The sequence below is a fragment of the Camellia sinensis genome, chromosome 10 (assembly GCF_055761805.1).
Source record: "Camellia sinensis isolate YWXY chromosome 10, ASM5576180v1, whole genome shotgun sequence".
NCBI lineage: Eukaryota > Viridiplantae > Streptophyta > Magnoliopsida > Ericales > Theaceae > Camellia > Camellia sinensis.
In genome coordinates this window covers 27306618-27323414 of record NC_138970.1, presented here as the reverse complement: position 1 = coordinate 27323414, position 16797 = coordinate 27306618, and the positions used below count along the sequence as shown (strand labels likewise).

General features: G+C 29.1%; 1 protein-coding gene across 5 annotated transcripts; it reads right to left on the bottom strand.

Moving 5' to 3' along the window:
* Nucleotides 1-509: 509 nt before the first annotated feature.
* LOC114310978 (putative serine/threonine-protein kinase WNK5) lies at nt 510-11159 on the bottom strand. Of its 5 annotated transcripts, none has more exons than XM_028257085.2 (7): nt 9537-11159; nt 7163-7428; nt 5568-5791; nt 4375-4532; nt 2875-3208; nt 1668-2030; nt 510-1154 (listed from the first exon to the last, which is right to left on the bottom strand). In XM_028257085.2, exons 1-7 carry the CDS (start codon nt 9624-9626, stop codon nt 751-753), a joined length of 1839 nt encoding a protein of 612 aa, XP_028112886.2. In that variant the 5' UTR covers nt 9627-11159; the 3' UTR covers nt 510-750. The 5 variants fall into 5 exon arrangements, with proteins under 5 accessions (XP_028112886.2, XP_028112871.2, XP_028112877.2 ...); XM_028257070.2 differs by having other exon boundaries at nt 510-1235; nt 9537-11157; XM_028257076.2 differs by having other exon boundaries at nt 510-1232; nt 9537-10560.
* Between the last annotated feature and the right edge of the window lie 5638 nt (nt 11160-16797).

Here is a 16797-nt window from a genome sequence, read left to right as displayed (position 1 = left end):
CAGATCACTAAATATGTCACTAAACCCCAATAATATCTCTGGAGTAAAATCACCAACTCGATAGAAGTCATTCTTTGAACTAACACTGACAAGAAGTATTCTCATAAGGTTATATCATGTAAAATTGTTTATGTAATACTCTTAATCAATAAATTCAGATTTTTTAGAATAATTTTTTCTAAAATGATCTTAGTATTTTTTTTTATGATTGACATTTAATTTTACAAAAATTGAGAGTATAATAGTACCAAGTTAAGGATACAAGAATATTGATACTTTTTTTTAAAAAAAAATAAATCTGAATCATACAAAAAAATCTCTATAATCTCTCCAAAAAAAATATTCTATTTTCAAGAGAACACCACATATATTATATGTTTCGAAATTACTTAATAATTTTCTTTTATAGCAACGATTACAAGTAATATATATATGTAAACTAATTATAACAATAATCAACGCACCAAAAATATATAGTTCGATGCATGTCCACGCCATAGCACTCAAAATCAAAAAACATCTTGGGTTCAAGATTCATAAAATAACACACCACAAAATCATATATACAAACATCATCAAGAAACTTCAAGATTCACACTACAAATATTAAAAGTACCTCACCATTCAAATCCTTACCCTTACCATCCCATATTCGAGTCACAGTAATAGTCTCTCTATAATTATAGATAAACTGCTTTCGTCTTGTTTTTCCCAAATCACCAGAATGCCAATTTTTTACCATTCAAATCCTTACCCTTCACAATTCCCAGAAACTTTCCCGGAAAACTCACCAAACATGGACATCTTCCCGGAAAACTCACCGGGGTCCTTGTACCCAATGTTCTCAACAGCTCCGACAGTCTTAAACAGCCGCCGCTTGTTTATCATCTCCACCAAGGACCGATGCAACAGTTGGCTACGAATGTCGACTAGTGATTTGACACGAGTGATCTTGCTTTGTTGTTGTTGTTGATGATGATGATGATTTGAAGAACTTGCATAAGTTCTGTGAGTGTCAAGCATTAATGCATTGCTTTGGTTGTAACCATTTTTACTGCTCTTGCTTTCTTCAGGGCAGAATCTAGTGCAATTGTGTCCCTTATTGGCATTGAAGTTGGCATGTTTGGGACTCAAATCAAAGTCATTTTCATTGGCTGAGGAATAGTTTAAGTTAGAGTAGTTGAAGGAGTTTTGTGAGTTTTGAGAACTTGCATCATCATTGATAAGAAAATCTTCTGCATCATCAATAATAACATAACTCAATTAAACTTAGGGACTGATTTTTTTATTTTTTTTTCATATAAATTAAACTTAGGATTTTTTTTTTTACAAATTGATGCAGTTAAATTTAGAATTCAAATATTCAGAACTAAAATAATAGGAAAGTCATATTAGAGAGACCAAAGAATATGAAATTATTTAGTTGTCTCATAGTAGTACAATGTGACATTATTTACGTGATAATTAAAAGATAAAAAGATAAGATTACGTAAATAATATTATATAATATTTTAAAAGAATCTTTAAAAAATTCAAAATAATTAAACGTTGCCGGCAATTGGGTGGACACAGCCAGATTTCACGTGATCGTGTGATTGATTGTTTGAGAACAAAGAATAATCTATATGTATATAAAAATTTGGAGAACAAAGAATGTTGTGACGTACCTTGATTCCAGTAACAGCCAAAATTGGTCGAATCGTTGGTGCCATGAAACTGAGACCCCTTGGGTGAAGTGTAGAGACCGGGAAGAGAACCATGGGACGAAGAATGAGAGGAGAGCGAGTAGAAAGGGTGGTGGATACTACTACTGTCATCGTCATCTTCGTCGTAGGCGAAGCTGTGCTGATTATGGTGTCGAGGCGACTCCTTCCAAGTTGGAACAAGACCAGAAATCTCATCATCAATCATCTGGGCGATCTCCGATGGATCCCAATCAGTGATCTCCAATTCCTTCACCATCTCCATTGCTACATCAATGGCTGTGTCGCTCACGATATCGAATGGGAAGTACACGTTTCTTGCTTCCCCTGCATTAATGGCAGTAATTGGTTTTGGAGTCAAACAAAAACACGCCATGAGTAATTAATGGAAGTAACAAAACCAAATTGTTTTTCGTTCGACAAAAAATAATGTTACGTGTATTAATTAGTGTATTAGTTATTATACCAATTAATGATGTATCATAATTTTAGAAATTTTTTATATTTATAGTTGGTATAATAAGTGGAGTCAATAATAATATTATAATTAGTGTTGATACACTAATTAATATACTAATTGTTGTATGTAACATCACCCGTCCGTAAAACATATAATTTGATCTTCCAAGTTATATCCTATCTGTGTCATTGGTCAATAAAAAGTGGAAAATACATTAAGGGAGAACTTTTGTCTCCACTAATTCAATAAGATTGTGATCTTTATTACAAATTAAAATTAGAAGTAACTAACATTTTAAATTTTTTTTTTTTTTTTTGTGTTTAGTAAATTCTTTTTCATAATTTTTTTATTATTTTAACTTTTGAAAATTTATACAATAGTTCTGAGTACCACTTGATCATATTCTCTCACCCATCACCATTCATTATACTCCATGTTCCTCGATCACTCAACATAAATAATTAATATTTTACTTTCTTCATTAATTATACTACCATAAAATATCACATCACCGTACTCTCAAACTACTAAATAATCGTTCCTAACTGTCATTAATTTATTCAAAAAGTAAAAATATACGACACGCTTTAAAATAAAAACCAAATAAACCGAAATCCAACTGTCACAAGATACCACGTGAATTATTGATTTTTAACTCACAACACAAATAAAAATGTAGGGTGGGTAAATAGAAGAAGTTTTGAATGTTACCATCCTTATCCGTGATCTTGACTTTGAGAAAAATGGTATCATCAGCCGGATTCATGGTCCCGGTGATAGTCATGTCCGTACTCCTCCTGGTTGAATCGGGCAGCAAAACCGGCATATCAACCACTGTTCCATTAGGAGTTGAGTTTTGATGATCTCTTGGGGTTTGAGTCCTTTTGCTGGTGGCAATGGACACCTCCTCTTTCTCACAAGCAAGAAATGGATCTTCCAGGAGCTCACAGGCCGATGGCCTCTTCGAAGCAGTGCCTAAGCATTTCGCCACAAAGCGCTGAGCTTCGATGTCTTGAATGCGGTAGAATGCCTCCGGCAGCTTCCCCTGGTGGGTCAGAATATGGGTCAGATCAGATTACAGCTGTAATTGTTGAAAAATAATTCAAATTCAAGTTGTTAGCTAGTTTTTCTTTACTAGGTGCTGCTTTGTGGTAGTTGTAATTTCAAAAAAACAAGGCTTCAATCGGGACGTTGTTAATCAGTAGTAGCTTTTAATCTAATTGACAAAATAAGCTTAAGAGCACTGTCATCGAATATTTTAAATTTGATGTGACATTTTAATAGTCATATTTTAGTATCGAGTATTAACTCCACTTGATATACTAAATGCTGAATTAACATTTAGTATGAACTCAACATATTAAATTTAATATACTCCATTTGATGTCAAATGTTGAGACCCAATAATATAATTTTATTTTTTAAACATAATAAAATAATAAATTTAACATATCGGGTGAAGAGTTTTTATATTAAATTGACATATATCAATTTTTAGCTAAGTCTTCAAAAAAAAATTGACACGAAAGTTTGAATGAAGATGCTCTACTATGCTTAAATTTACTAGACAATTGTCCTGTTGGTCGGAAAAATGTTAGGATACCAACAATTATAAAATAGAAATATATCCAACACGAGTAATGCTATGCATTGTTTAGATTGACAATATAACAGTCAAATAAATAATAAAAAAAAATTAAAATAATTAATTAAAATTCATAAAATTTATGTAAGATGGACTAAAAAGATAAAATGGATTAACAATAATATCAATTGTTTTTGTTTTGGGTCAATAGATATAAATATGATAAATATTTACATAAAAATATTTTTTTTTTTTTTAAAAAGGTCTTATTCCCAAACAACTGTTGACCAGCCTCTAATTTTTATTGATATTTCCAACTATAATATATCAATAAAAAGGACTTATCAACCAACATAATATTAATATTTACTAATCAACAATGATACATCCCACTAATTTAGGAACACTAATAGACTATTAATGAGGTGGAAATTCAAAAAAAAAAAGAAAAAAAAATTTAAAGTCAAAACATCACATCAGTCAGTGCGATTCACTCTCTAGAGCTCCTTTAGTCCTCCCAATTTAGAGCTCCCAAACATTTTTCATCTACTAATATATGAACTGTGATAATATTATTTGATTTTAGCCGAGAAATATGATAATATTATCGGTACTAAAACACATACCGAGGTAACTTTCTTGTAGATTTGAGCAGGATTGGAGCACTCACTGTACGGATACTCAGAAGTAAGCATTTCTAAAACACACATACCAAAGGAGTAAACGTCTACTAGCTCATCGTAATCCTCTTCGTATAGTTCTGGTGCCATGAATTCAGGAGTACCTGATTTTCCATATGAATAGCAATTAATGAACAATCTTTTAAAACATATTGGTCCATTTGTATTGAGATTTTGTCTAAAAAAATCAAGGTGTGTGCATTAAAAAAACTTAAATTAATTTTGGTACATGACTCATTAAAAAAAATTCTTATACTTTATATATATATATAAAAAGGTTTAAAAAATTTACCAAGTCATTTTTTCATTCTTTTTTAAAATTTGAAGTGCAGATCATCTAAATAATTAGTGAAGTGACTTCCAGCCACCGGATATTTGATTCTATCTTGGATTGACGGATGCAAACAAAAAATGATGTATGGCCGACAAAGCATACAAACGAGATCACAATCAAAATTCGGCAAAAAAAAAATACTAGTTAAGTTTTTATGTATAATGAACTTTTTAAATATTTTTTATTAATTTTTTTTTTTTTTTTTGTAATTTTCCAATAAAACACCAAAAACATAGAGTAAAACAAGATGAATTATACTCCTAAAGTTTATATAACATACGAATTAATTTTTGTGATTCTAGAAATTACAAATATTTCTTATCAAAATTTTATGTTTAACATAATTAATAAAAAAAAATTCATTATTACTCTTTTATACAATAATAAAATTTTTTGAATTATTAATTAAAATATATTTTCGATATCATTAAAAATTATTAATTGGCTTAGGTTGTATTTAGTTCATGAATTCTAAAAGAGATTTGAAAAGAGAAATGAAAAATGTGTGTGAAATATAATTATATTTTATTCACATTTTACTTATGTTTTCCATTTTTCTTTTCTAAATATGTACTTAAATCCATGAACCAAACACAGTGTTAATAATTTATTAATAAAATAAGTCATTTGTTATGCGATTGATAACTTAAATGGGCATGATGTAATTTTCATAATCACATATAGTAATCTGTATTTTAAACAAATCTCAAAAAATATATTTATAATATATCCCAAAAATATTGTTTAAAAAAAAAATACGAAAAATGATGTAGGCAAACAGCACACAAAAAGGAGAGAGGATTGCCTATGACGCTGTGGGCATGTTGAGAGCCACGGAGAATGGCGGCTAGCCCTAGATCACCGATCTTGACTTGACCAAGATGCCCATTGACGAAGATGTTATCGCACTTGAGGTCTCTATGTATCACTGGTGGATCATGACTGTGCAGGTATGACAGTCCTCTTAGGATTTGTCTAGCCCAGTTCTTCACTGCTCTAATTTCTACTCTCTTGTATCTCTGTCTATACCTGTATATATATCCATCCATTTCCCACCACACACACCATGTTAACGTTTGTTTATTTGTTTGTTTTCACCTTTTTTATAAACAAGATTAATTACTAGGTAAATTATCAATAGGTCTTATTTTTTAAATTTATTATCTATTAAATTTTATTGATAAATTTATCAATCTCTTTTATTTTATAAATAAATTTACAATAATAAATTTATCAATCAGGACTTATAAATAAATAAGTCAAAGTTTATGGAACTGATTGGCAAGTATCCCTAATTATTAATGATATGTTCAACAAGTCTTATACGATAAATGATTTAGACTTGAATTAGGTTTGATATAAACCCACTAGCGTATCAACTCTCTAATCGAATCACCAATTAAAAGAGAAGTTATTCCCATTTTGAAAATCATACTAGTTGAATTTTGCAAGACAATTGTCATTCGATCATGTAATTATGAATGTTTAAATTTTTATTTATTTTATTTATTTATTTATTTATTTATTTATTTTTCGTACATGAATAATTCGTTTGACGAGTTTTAATAAAACAAACAATGTGAATCACTAAAATGGACATAAAGAGTAGGCCCACTAAACTCTAATAGTACATCTCCAGCCCAATAATTATTTTTTTTTATTTTTTATTGTCATTCATTAAAAAAATTTCTAACTTAGATTTAAGGGCAAAGGAACTTGTACCACTATAAGACAAGGCCATAGATAGCTGAATCGCTAAATTGGTTTTGAGTTGATCATGTCATCATGGTTATTTGGAATGTCCTAAATAAATGTATTTTTTAATTTTTTAGACTAAAAAATTGAAGAAAAAAATGTTTGTGTTAATTTTTGACTTTTTATGAAAAAAATGTGTATTAAAAAATTGTATAAATTAGTGTGTAGGGAAAAATTAGGATCGAGAGTTATGCAGCTGTAATTTTTGACTTTTGATGAATTAATGATAATTTTTAACTTTTTGAATAACTTTTTGACTTTTTAGCCACATGCAAGTCTAATCTATAAATAAGCTCATCTATTCACTGTTTGATTCGGTGAAGGCTGGTAGGTACTTTACATGATTGGTTCTCTGGTTAATTCTATTCCTAAATTGTTGAATTGCCAAATGGTTAATTATTATATCTGCTTTAGGCAAGTTGGCTGGTCCAAGTTAGTCTTTTTTTTTTTTTTTTCTTTTTTTTTGGTTTGTTTGTTCATTTCAGCTCTACTTTGGGTAACTCTGATCCATTCACTGCTTGATTAGGTGAAGATAGATGGTTAAATTATAAATATTAAACAAACAAACAAAAATAAATAAATAAAACCAAGAAATTTCATTATGGTTGGGGGGGTGATATATAAGAGGAGGTTTCGAAAATTTACTCTCTGAGAGTGCCAGAAGTGAACATTTCAGTGATGAAATTGAAAGTTCTGCGATCAACGTCGATCCAAGAAGCATAGAATCGGATAATGGAACTGTGATCGAGGTTCTTAAGGAGGTGGACCTCGGAGTAAAGCCTCTGCAACTCCTCCGGTGAATGAAAAACATGGTTGAGTTTGACCTGGTTCCAAGCAACCTCCATCCCAAGCACCTCATCAAATGCCTTGTACACTGTCTTCGTTGCTCCTTTCCCCAGTAAATCTTTAAACTGCCATTACCATAATAATAATCAGTAGATGAATAAGTGTATTCACCATTTCATGGTTCAATTAAAGCATTGATCATGTGTTTTTAAGTTTATGTAGTCCTTCGTTGCATACACTGCAACATAACGGTTTTAGAAGCTAATTTTTTTTTTTTTAATTTTAAGTGAAAATTTTGTTTCAAAAAATATTTGAAGACCATTTCTTATCTTCGCTGAAAAGTGGTCTCAAAAAGTGTAATAAAATATATATATATATATTAGTAACAAAATTTTAAAAATATCACTAATAAATGCACTTTTAAGAACAAAACAATCATGCAAAATACTGCTCTTTAATCTATATTCTCTAGGCTAGATTAAGAAAAGAAAACTATCTGCACAAAACATTTTACTATTGCTATTATTCCAATTGAGTTTCATTCAAATTTTGAAGTCAACTCTGCAACTACAAACTCACACCAGGTATGTGTTGCACCTAGTTTTTTTTTTAAAATGACATCTATATAAGCAACCTCTAGCTTGTCTCTCTTTTCTTTTTTTTTTTTCTTTTTTTAAAAACAATCGGTAGGTGAGGAATAGGTGGTGGAAAGTTGCATCATGAAGTGGTTAGACTCCAAATCCAAGTATCCTACCCGATAAAGGAGCACTTAGGCTTTGTTTGAATTATGAATTTAGGTAAAAGTTTAAAAAAAAAAATTTGGTGAGAGATATGTGAATTAAATATAAATTAAAAATTTTCTCTATTTCTTTTTTTCATTTTTAAATCTGTATTCAAAGTCATGATCCAAAACAACATTGATCTCAATTATGGCAATATTGAGTTTTTAATTTTGTATGCTTTCTTTTGCACTTTTCACTTACTAAATCAAATAAGAAAATATTAAAGGCTCACAAAAAAATCTTTCACAATTTGATCCATAATGAAGTGGCATAATACATGTCAATTTTTGATTTGTCACATATTTAATTGTGGAGGCCTATTTCTCTTGCTATATCATGGTGGGTAAATTTAGGTATTCAATTTATAATGTTCTTTAGATAGAACTGCCTCATATTTCATGAAATAGTAGGAGCATTTCTAATGATTTACACTATCACATATAAGAATTTTAGAGACTAAATTTTTTAGTCTTTAAAAGTGAAAATTTTGTTACAAAAGATATTTAGAGACCAATTTCCATCGTCGTGAGAATAGTCGCTAAAAAGTCGTTTCGAAAAGTCAAAAACAAGGCTTTTAGGAACAAAATTTTGAAAATGTCACTAATAAATAGACTTTTAGGGGCAAAATAATTTGGTCTTAAAATAGTTTATTTTTTTAGACAAAAAATTTGATCCCAAAAGGATAATAATTCATTACTAATGTTCAATTTTCGTTACTAAAAATATAATAACTACACTTTTCGCAACAAAAATATTTGGTCCCTAGAAAATAATTTTGTCCCTAAATTTTAGTTTCTAAAACCTTAATTTTTTGTAGTGTTAATAGTTAAATAGTTAGTTATATTTTTATATTTTAATAAATATTAACAAAATAATATATTGTAGCAACGTTACTCCGATGGTAGTTTTATTATTTTTTTGGCACAACAAAAATTTCCCTCCTATTCTCCCATTTCAATTTTTTTTATCAGGAAAAAGAAAATGATATACTGATGTAAAACCAGAGTACAAGAATAAAATTATTTTAACTGTTATTTCAAAATAATATGGTAAATACTACACAATCAACTTTAATAACTTGGTTTCAAGTTTCATACTCTAAAACAAAATAACTAACATAAGACATAGTCATAGAGAAGGATGAAGAATAACATAATAATCTCAAATGTTAGATTGTGTTGACATTTTTGTGATTGATCTTTCATTTTTTTTCAATGATTTGTGTTTAATCCGTTCTACATGTGAAATTCTAAGGTTTCTCTTTCAATGCTCTTTTTTATGTTGTTGTTGTTGTTGTTGTTGTTGTTGAAAATATTCCTTGGACAACCTAGTACCTTCCACGTTCAACTTATATGATCAAAACAACCATATCATCATTAGACAAAAAATAAAATAAAAATAAAAATAAAAATTTTGACATAAATATAGTAAATTCAAAATTAAAAACTTACTCGTCCATATCTTCCTGATGGATCCATTTCAATGTATCCCAACTGCAACTTTGATCCATCAATCGGTTCCCCTAACCACGCCTTATACATGATTGAGCAACAACAACCAACCCTATCCGCAGACAACAACGACCTTCCAAGCTTGTTATTTATAAAATTTGCTAAATATTGTCTTTATTAATCTATTGCTATATAACTGAGTTTTTCTTGAAGGTGAGAGACCGGGTGCTAGAAAATCCGAGGCTTTCCTTCGCGGTTTTCGTATGAGAAAACACCGAACAAGAGCCAGAAGAGCCTTGAGTAATCGATCCTCAGCATAATCCAAGCCATGTCCACAACCTCCCGCGACAACTCGTATGCCTGAGGACTCATTTGGCTCAAATTGAAAGATTAGTAGACCAAAAAAAAGGTGTGTCGTAGAGATTTTTTTTAACAGATAAGATTGAGACACTCTGTGAGAGGTGGGAATGGATAGAGAATGGAATATTCTGTCAGCCAATGAACAAATAAGCATTTTTTTTTGTCATATTTTTTGGTGTTTTGAGAGATATTTTGGAGTATACTTAGAAGAATTGGCTTTGTGTGGAGGTGGTTTGTTTTACAAAAGTTTAGAAGTTGACATGATCATGAGTGGGGCTTTGGCAAGAGGCTGAGCTCCTGAATTTGAAAAACCTGTGGCCACGCTTTGGTAGCACCATTTGTGGTTATGAGAGAAAGAGAGAGAATCTAAGAGGGGAAAAGTTGATGGTGGGATGATTTTGGAGAGAGATTGAGATGGGTAGGGAGATTTGGGAAGAGGGGTTAATCAGTGCAAAACTAAATTGGTATGAAGAGGAGGTGGTGGTGGGAAGTAGTATATAACAAAAATATTATATGATTTTAAATTTTTTTTTCTTTGACGAGATATGATTTAAATATGGATATCAAGAAATGTATCAATATCAGTTCTGACATAATAATTTTGAGAATGAGTATTCTATTATATACATATCTTACAATATGTATTCTTAGTTATATTATTTTTTCTTTAATTATGATCAATTTTTTTCTTTAGTTCTAACATTATTTTGAGATCTTTGGTTATGTTTTATTTGTGTTTGGTTATGATTTTTTTTTTTTAGTTATAACTCAGAAAATATGAAATTATGTCATTTTCTTCTATAATTATAAAGTGCATTGATATACAATCTTTTCTTATTGAGAATGTTAAACATTTTGTATCGTTTGTCATGTTTATGATTTTTTGTTTTAAATCATCAATAGCAAAAGAAACAAACTTATAACAATCAAATTGATCGTATCAAATGTAAATTGATCGTATCAATGGTCAATCAAATCATGTATTGAGAATTGACCAATGTACATGTAAGTTTTATTTCAGTGAGTATATGGGAGTGTATTTGTATCATAAAAATAAAAACTCAATACTTACTATACGTATCAACCAATAGAGTAACTATACGTATCAACCAATAGAGTAATTATTAGGTAGTCCTTAAATATCATTTGGTGTAAATGACTCATTTAGTGGTGAATGTTGCACTCTCTCATTGAATAAAAAATAAATAAATAAACACCATATAAGTAAAGGCACATGATACGGTAAGACTATGTAATAATTTTTCAAACTAATATTTAAAATCAGAATTCCTTAACAGAAAATAATGATATGAGTGACCTAAATTCATTTTGAGTGGGCCTAAAACGATGCATCCAGATGGGGTTTACTTTATTATCTTAATTAATAATTAACTATATTTGTTATGACATATAAATAAGGAAATCATATATATATATATATATAGATTGTATACACAATGAGCGAGTCAACTTACACAACTAATCAGCATTGTTTTGTTACAATATCTCAATCTAGCTATAGACTATTGCTTATGTAATGCAATAATAATGATAATTTTCAACCAAAAAAAAAAAGTTCAACCCAACTCAACTCCACGGATTCTAACTGGACAGGTGCCCTTTTTCTGATTTTAAAAATAGTTGTATTAATAATGCACACAAACGGGTATGTTAGTAGGAAAGTGATGACTCATGAATTGCCGCCGTTATTGATCACAGAGATTTAGCGGGAAATGGTAATGTTATAAATTTAAAATTTTTATTTAAATATTATTTAAAAATATTAATATATAATATAGATTTATTTTATAAATAAATTTTATAATACATAAATTTAATCTCTACTAAACATTTTCATTCATAACACAAATCTAAGCCTAGATAGGTAGATTTAGGGCTGGTTTGGCATCCCCGAAATAATTCATCTTTTTATCTTTTTATCTTTTTTCCATCACATCACCTCTCTATTTTTCTGCACATTTTTTCGTAAAAAGATAAAAAGTGTATTTATTTAGATCATCCCAAACAACCCTTTACTATAGTGGAAATGGTTGAGCTTCTTGTAAACATTACATGGTGATTTTAAATTGAAAATTAAGAATAAATATTAAGTGTAAGGTTGATATCATTTTACATAGCCTCCGTTTGGAAAGTGTGTTGGCTTTTTAGCTTTATAGTGCTATTAAATATTAAAAAAAAAAAATAGTGCTAGGTGGCCCAAATTTTCATGGTTCGAATGTCTTTAAACAATATCGTTTTGGATGTAAAATGACATCGTTTTGGGTGTAAAACGACGTCATTTTAACCTATTCGAGTCACACAAATTCGGGTCACCAAACATTTTTGATATGCACTTTATGATATTTCTTGCTTCTTACCCACTATTGTGATGTGAGATCTCTTATCAATTAATGATAGGAAGAGGCTTCTTTCCAGTCCACTCAGTGGATTAGAGTGTGCTGTTGGGCTTGTAAGGTTCATCATAAGTCTCGTTTTAATAATCCGAATCATTTAATGTGTAGAACTCATCGAATACTCCATGCTTAAAAAAATCACGTTGATAGGATATCAGTAGCCCCTTGATCTGAACACATTTTTGTTAATAATTTATTTTTAAAATCATGTTTACTATTGATAAAAATGTATTCCGATTAAAGGGTTACCGATATCCGATTAACGTAATTTTTTGCAAGCAAGAAGTACTCGACAAGCAATACACAATGAACAGTTTAGACTGTGTAGACTGGAGAGAAGCATCTTCCTTCATGATATCATCTTATAATATCATCGTCGTATGCAATATGAGTTTTATTAATGTGTAGCACATGTTAAGAAAATGTTAAAAGATGGATAAGTTACATTTTAACCCTTGCAGATGGACTCAAATTTGATTTTGGTCCTTATTGTTTCAATTAAAAATTTTGATGTCTACATTTTTAGTTCAATTTTAATTTTATTATTTCGTTTGGTTAAAAGTTAAAGTCAACGATTTTGGAACAATTAATAATCTCCAACGGTGTACAGATAGCAAAAATTAATAGAAATTTGAACAAAAACACCAAATTGAAATTGAACTTTAAGTATGGGACTCAATTGTTCAAAATGAAACAATAAGGATCAAAGTAAAATTTAAGTCAAATTACAAAGATTAAAGGTATAGTTTATTTTAGAAAAATTGTACATGCTTTTTACACACAATTTCATACAAAATGTATAAAGTTTTTAAATTTATTAACAGGTTAATAAAATCCATGCAATATTTACTTCAAAATTGAACATGAATGGTTGTTTGAACCAGTGGATACTATTAGACGAAGTAAATCTTTGTGTTGACACTATTGAAGTGATCCTTGGGAAAGTATTCCACTTCGAATGGCTGAGAGGGCAATCAATGAAAAATAAAAATAAAAAAATTTGCTAAAAGTTGCCATGGCCGGCTAAAGTCGTAGGAAAGGATGAGCAGTTATGCATAATTAAAATTAAATTATAAAAATATATTAAGAATGTATGTGAACTCAATAAAATTCATTTTAACTGAAAATAACAGTATTGTTATAATTGTCAAAATATTTGATCACTGAAATTACTGATCTTTTATAAATACTTAGAATCATAGATGCAAACATATTTCTGAAGGGTAAAAAATTTTGGTGATTGAATTTTTCAGTAGGTGTATCTTTTTTTAAAAATAAATAAATAAAATTTAAAAAAAAAATTACCTCTATTGGGTCCCATTATTTGAACACATTTTTTTATTTTTTTTGTTTTTAATTTAATTGGTTATATTTAGACTTACTCAAAACGGAACATTCATGTCGAAGACAAATTAAAATAGTAAATATGATTTTTAATTTTTTTTTATTATTTTTAAGATCCTTCTGGACAAGCCAAAAGTACATCACATTAAATTTTTTTACAGACATGGCTTGTGTTACTTTCTCATTGGATTACAGACATGGTTGCTGTCTCCACACAACTAATTAATGATACCCACCCTTTCAGCTAGGGCTGAGCAAGGAATCCGTGAAATCCGTAATCCGATCCAGTCCAGTCCAATCCGATAGGTTTGGATTGGTTTTTTGAATCCGTGGTTCGGTTCCGGATTGAATAATTAAAAATCCGTAGTTCACGGATTGGTTCCGGATTGAATCCCACGGTTTCGGATTGGAACCGATCCGGACCGTATACAAATAGTCTATATTTTTATTATACATCCTCCCCCATAGTATCTTTTCTTATTCTATGTAAAATCTAAACTCAAACTTAAAATCGTATAATATCTTCTTTTATTACTTTTGTTTGTTAGTTTTAAGTTTTAATTTGCAATGGTCTAAATACTTATGGTGAAACCAGTTTTCTTATGGTTGTTTAAATTCTAGAACAGTATGTCGTTATTATAGAAAAACATGTTGCTATTATGGAACTAATATAGCGCTATGTTTATATTTTTATGAAATTCAAGTGTTATATATATATTTTTGTTATTTAATTATGTGAATCCGTGGTCCTAAACCGATCCAATCCGTATTTAAATGGATTGGTTCGGATTGGTTCCATGATTTAAACGGATTGGATTGGTTCCAATTTTTTAGGAACCGTAAATAACGGATTGGTCCTGGTTTTATCCCAATCCGGTCCAATCCGGACCATGCTCACCCCTACTTTCAGCTCAAGTACTTGGGCTTTTATTTATTTTTTTTGTTGCATCAATTAGTCTACAATGTTTAAAGTGTTTTAATTTAGTTCTTAATATTTAAATTGTGTCAATTTAATTTTAAATATATAAAATATGTTTTGATATGATGTAGTTAAAGTTAAGCTGATGATGATTTTGAATATCAAAATGGCACAGATCATATAGTTTGGATACTTATAGTTTAATTTTTTTAAATGAATTTCTATTTAAATGACATATGTACTACAATATATTAGAGTTTTAAATTTTAATCTCTAAAGGTGAAAATTTTGTTATAAAAAATATTTAAGGATCAATTTCTATCATCGTGAAGATAGTTGTTAAAAGATCATCATGAAAAGTCAAAAACAAGACTTTTAACGACAAAATTTTTAAAATATTACTAATAAATAGACATTTAGGAACAAAATAATTTCGTCTTATAATGATTTATTTTTGAAACAAAAATTTTGATTATAAAAGGATAATAATTTATCAATAATGTCCAATTCTCATTGCTAAAAATATAATGACCATACTTTTCGCAAAAAAAATATTTGGTCCTTAAAAAATAATTTTGTCCCTAAAATTTAGTCTTTAAAATTTGGCTGTGTTTGGTGGAGCTCTAGAAATGTGATTCTAGTCCTTGGTTTGAACGTTGTGTTTGGTTTGAGTTCTAGAAACATAATTCTACACCCACTTTTGAAAACACATGTACCCGTTCATCCTCCTGGATGTCTCTCGGACGTCCGGCCGGTTGACCAGAATAATGTTTTTTTTTTTTTTGGCAATTGGCACCCGTTATTTTTTTATATTGTAAATAAAAAAAATATTTTCGGAATTTTTTTTAAAAAAAAAATTATGAGGTTTGAATAGAATTTTGAATTATGAGTTGTAAGTTTTTTAATCAAATATCATATGTCACATAAAAATTTCAAACTCAATTCAAAACTCTTTTCAAAATTTATAATCAAACAAATTTTCTACACTCAAATCATAATTTCAAAACTCACAAACTCAAAATACAGCTCTATTTTCAAATTATAATTCTAAAACTGTACCGAACGCTACCTAATTTTTTGTAGTGCTCTCACATATTTTTGGAGTTAAAAAAGTAATGTTTTAAGTGAGTTTTCGTTGGAGTTAGAAATATATTTTTTATATTGTGATTAAATTGGTACAATTTAAACATTAAGGTTATGTTTGGTTGGTGGATTTGAATATAAGAATTTAAAAAAAAAAAAAAATGTTCAATGTGAATGAAATATAGTTTTAAAAATTACATCTTGTCCCTTGAAGTTTTTAATTTCATAACAAATGATCTCTTTTATTAATAAATTATTAAGTCAATTAATAATTTTTAATGATGTCAAAAATTTTATTTTTTTGTTAATTTTGTTAAATAAAAAATTCTAAAAATAGAGTATTTTTAATTTTTCAAATGACAAAGACAATCTATATTTTAAACAAATTTCTATAAAAGTGTAGACTGGGATTTGCCTTCAGTTCACCATCTGGACTGGAGGATCTAGTCCGGCCATTGGGCTCACTTTTGAGTCTCTTTTCGATAATCCGAATCGTTAGAGTTTGTTGAGTGCCTTATTCCTGTAAAAAATTACGTCGATCGGATAACGGATACTACGTATTCGGACCACTTTTTTTATGAATCGTTAATTTTCTAACCGTCCATTTTTTTCAAAATAAAAGTGATCCGAATACATAATATCCGTTATCCGATCGACATGATGTTTTATAGGAATAATGTACTCAACAAATTCTAAAATATAAACAGTTATGATTATTGAAAAGAAACTTAAAAGTGAACCCAATAGGCTGAACTAGACCGAATTATCCAGATCTGGACAGGAGACAGTCCGGACATAAGTGTATACAATTCAAGCTTTTTACTTTTTCATGAATGTCCTTTCTATCCATCCACTTAGTAACTTCAGAATAATTTTGTTTCCTATATCAAACCGGTCAAAATTGTTTAATTTTTTCAATCATCAAATTATTTAAAAATTAAAATATAAAATTATTAACTATTATGTAGTGACTATATAAATTAGTGACTAAATTTGAGTATCAACTTTTAAATACTATTAACTTTTTGTTTCAAGTTGTATATTAATGTATTAATGCTTTGATAACCCATCAGGTAATATTCAAAATTTTGTACTCTAATTTTGTCCCTATAGTAATATAGGGTAAATTGTATTTTACCCC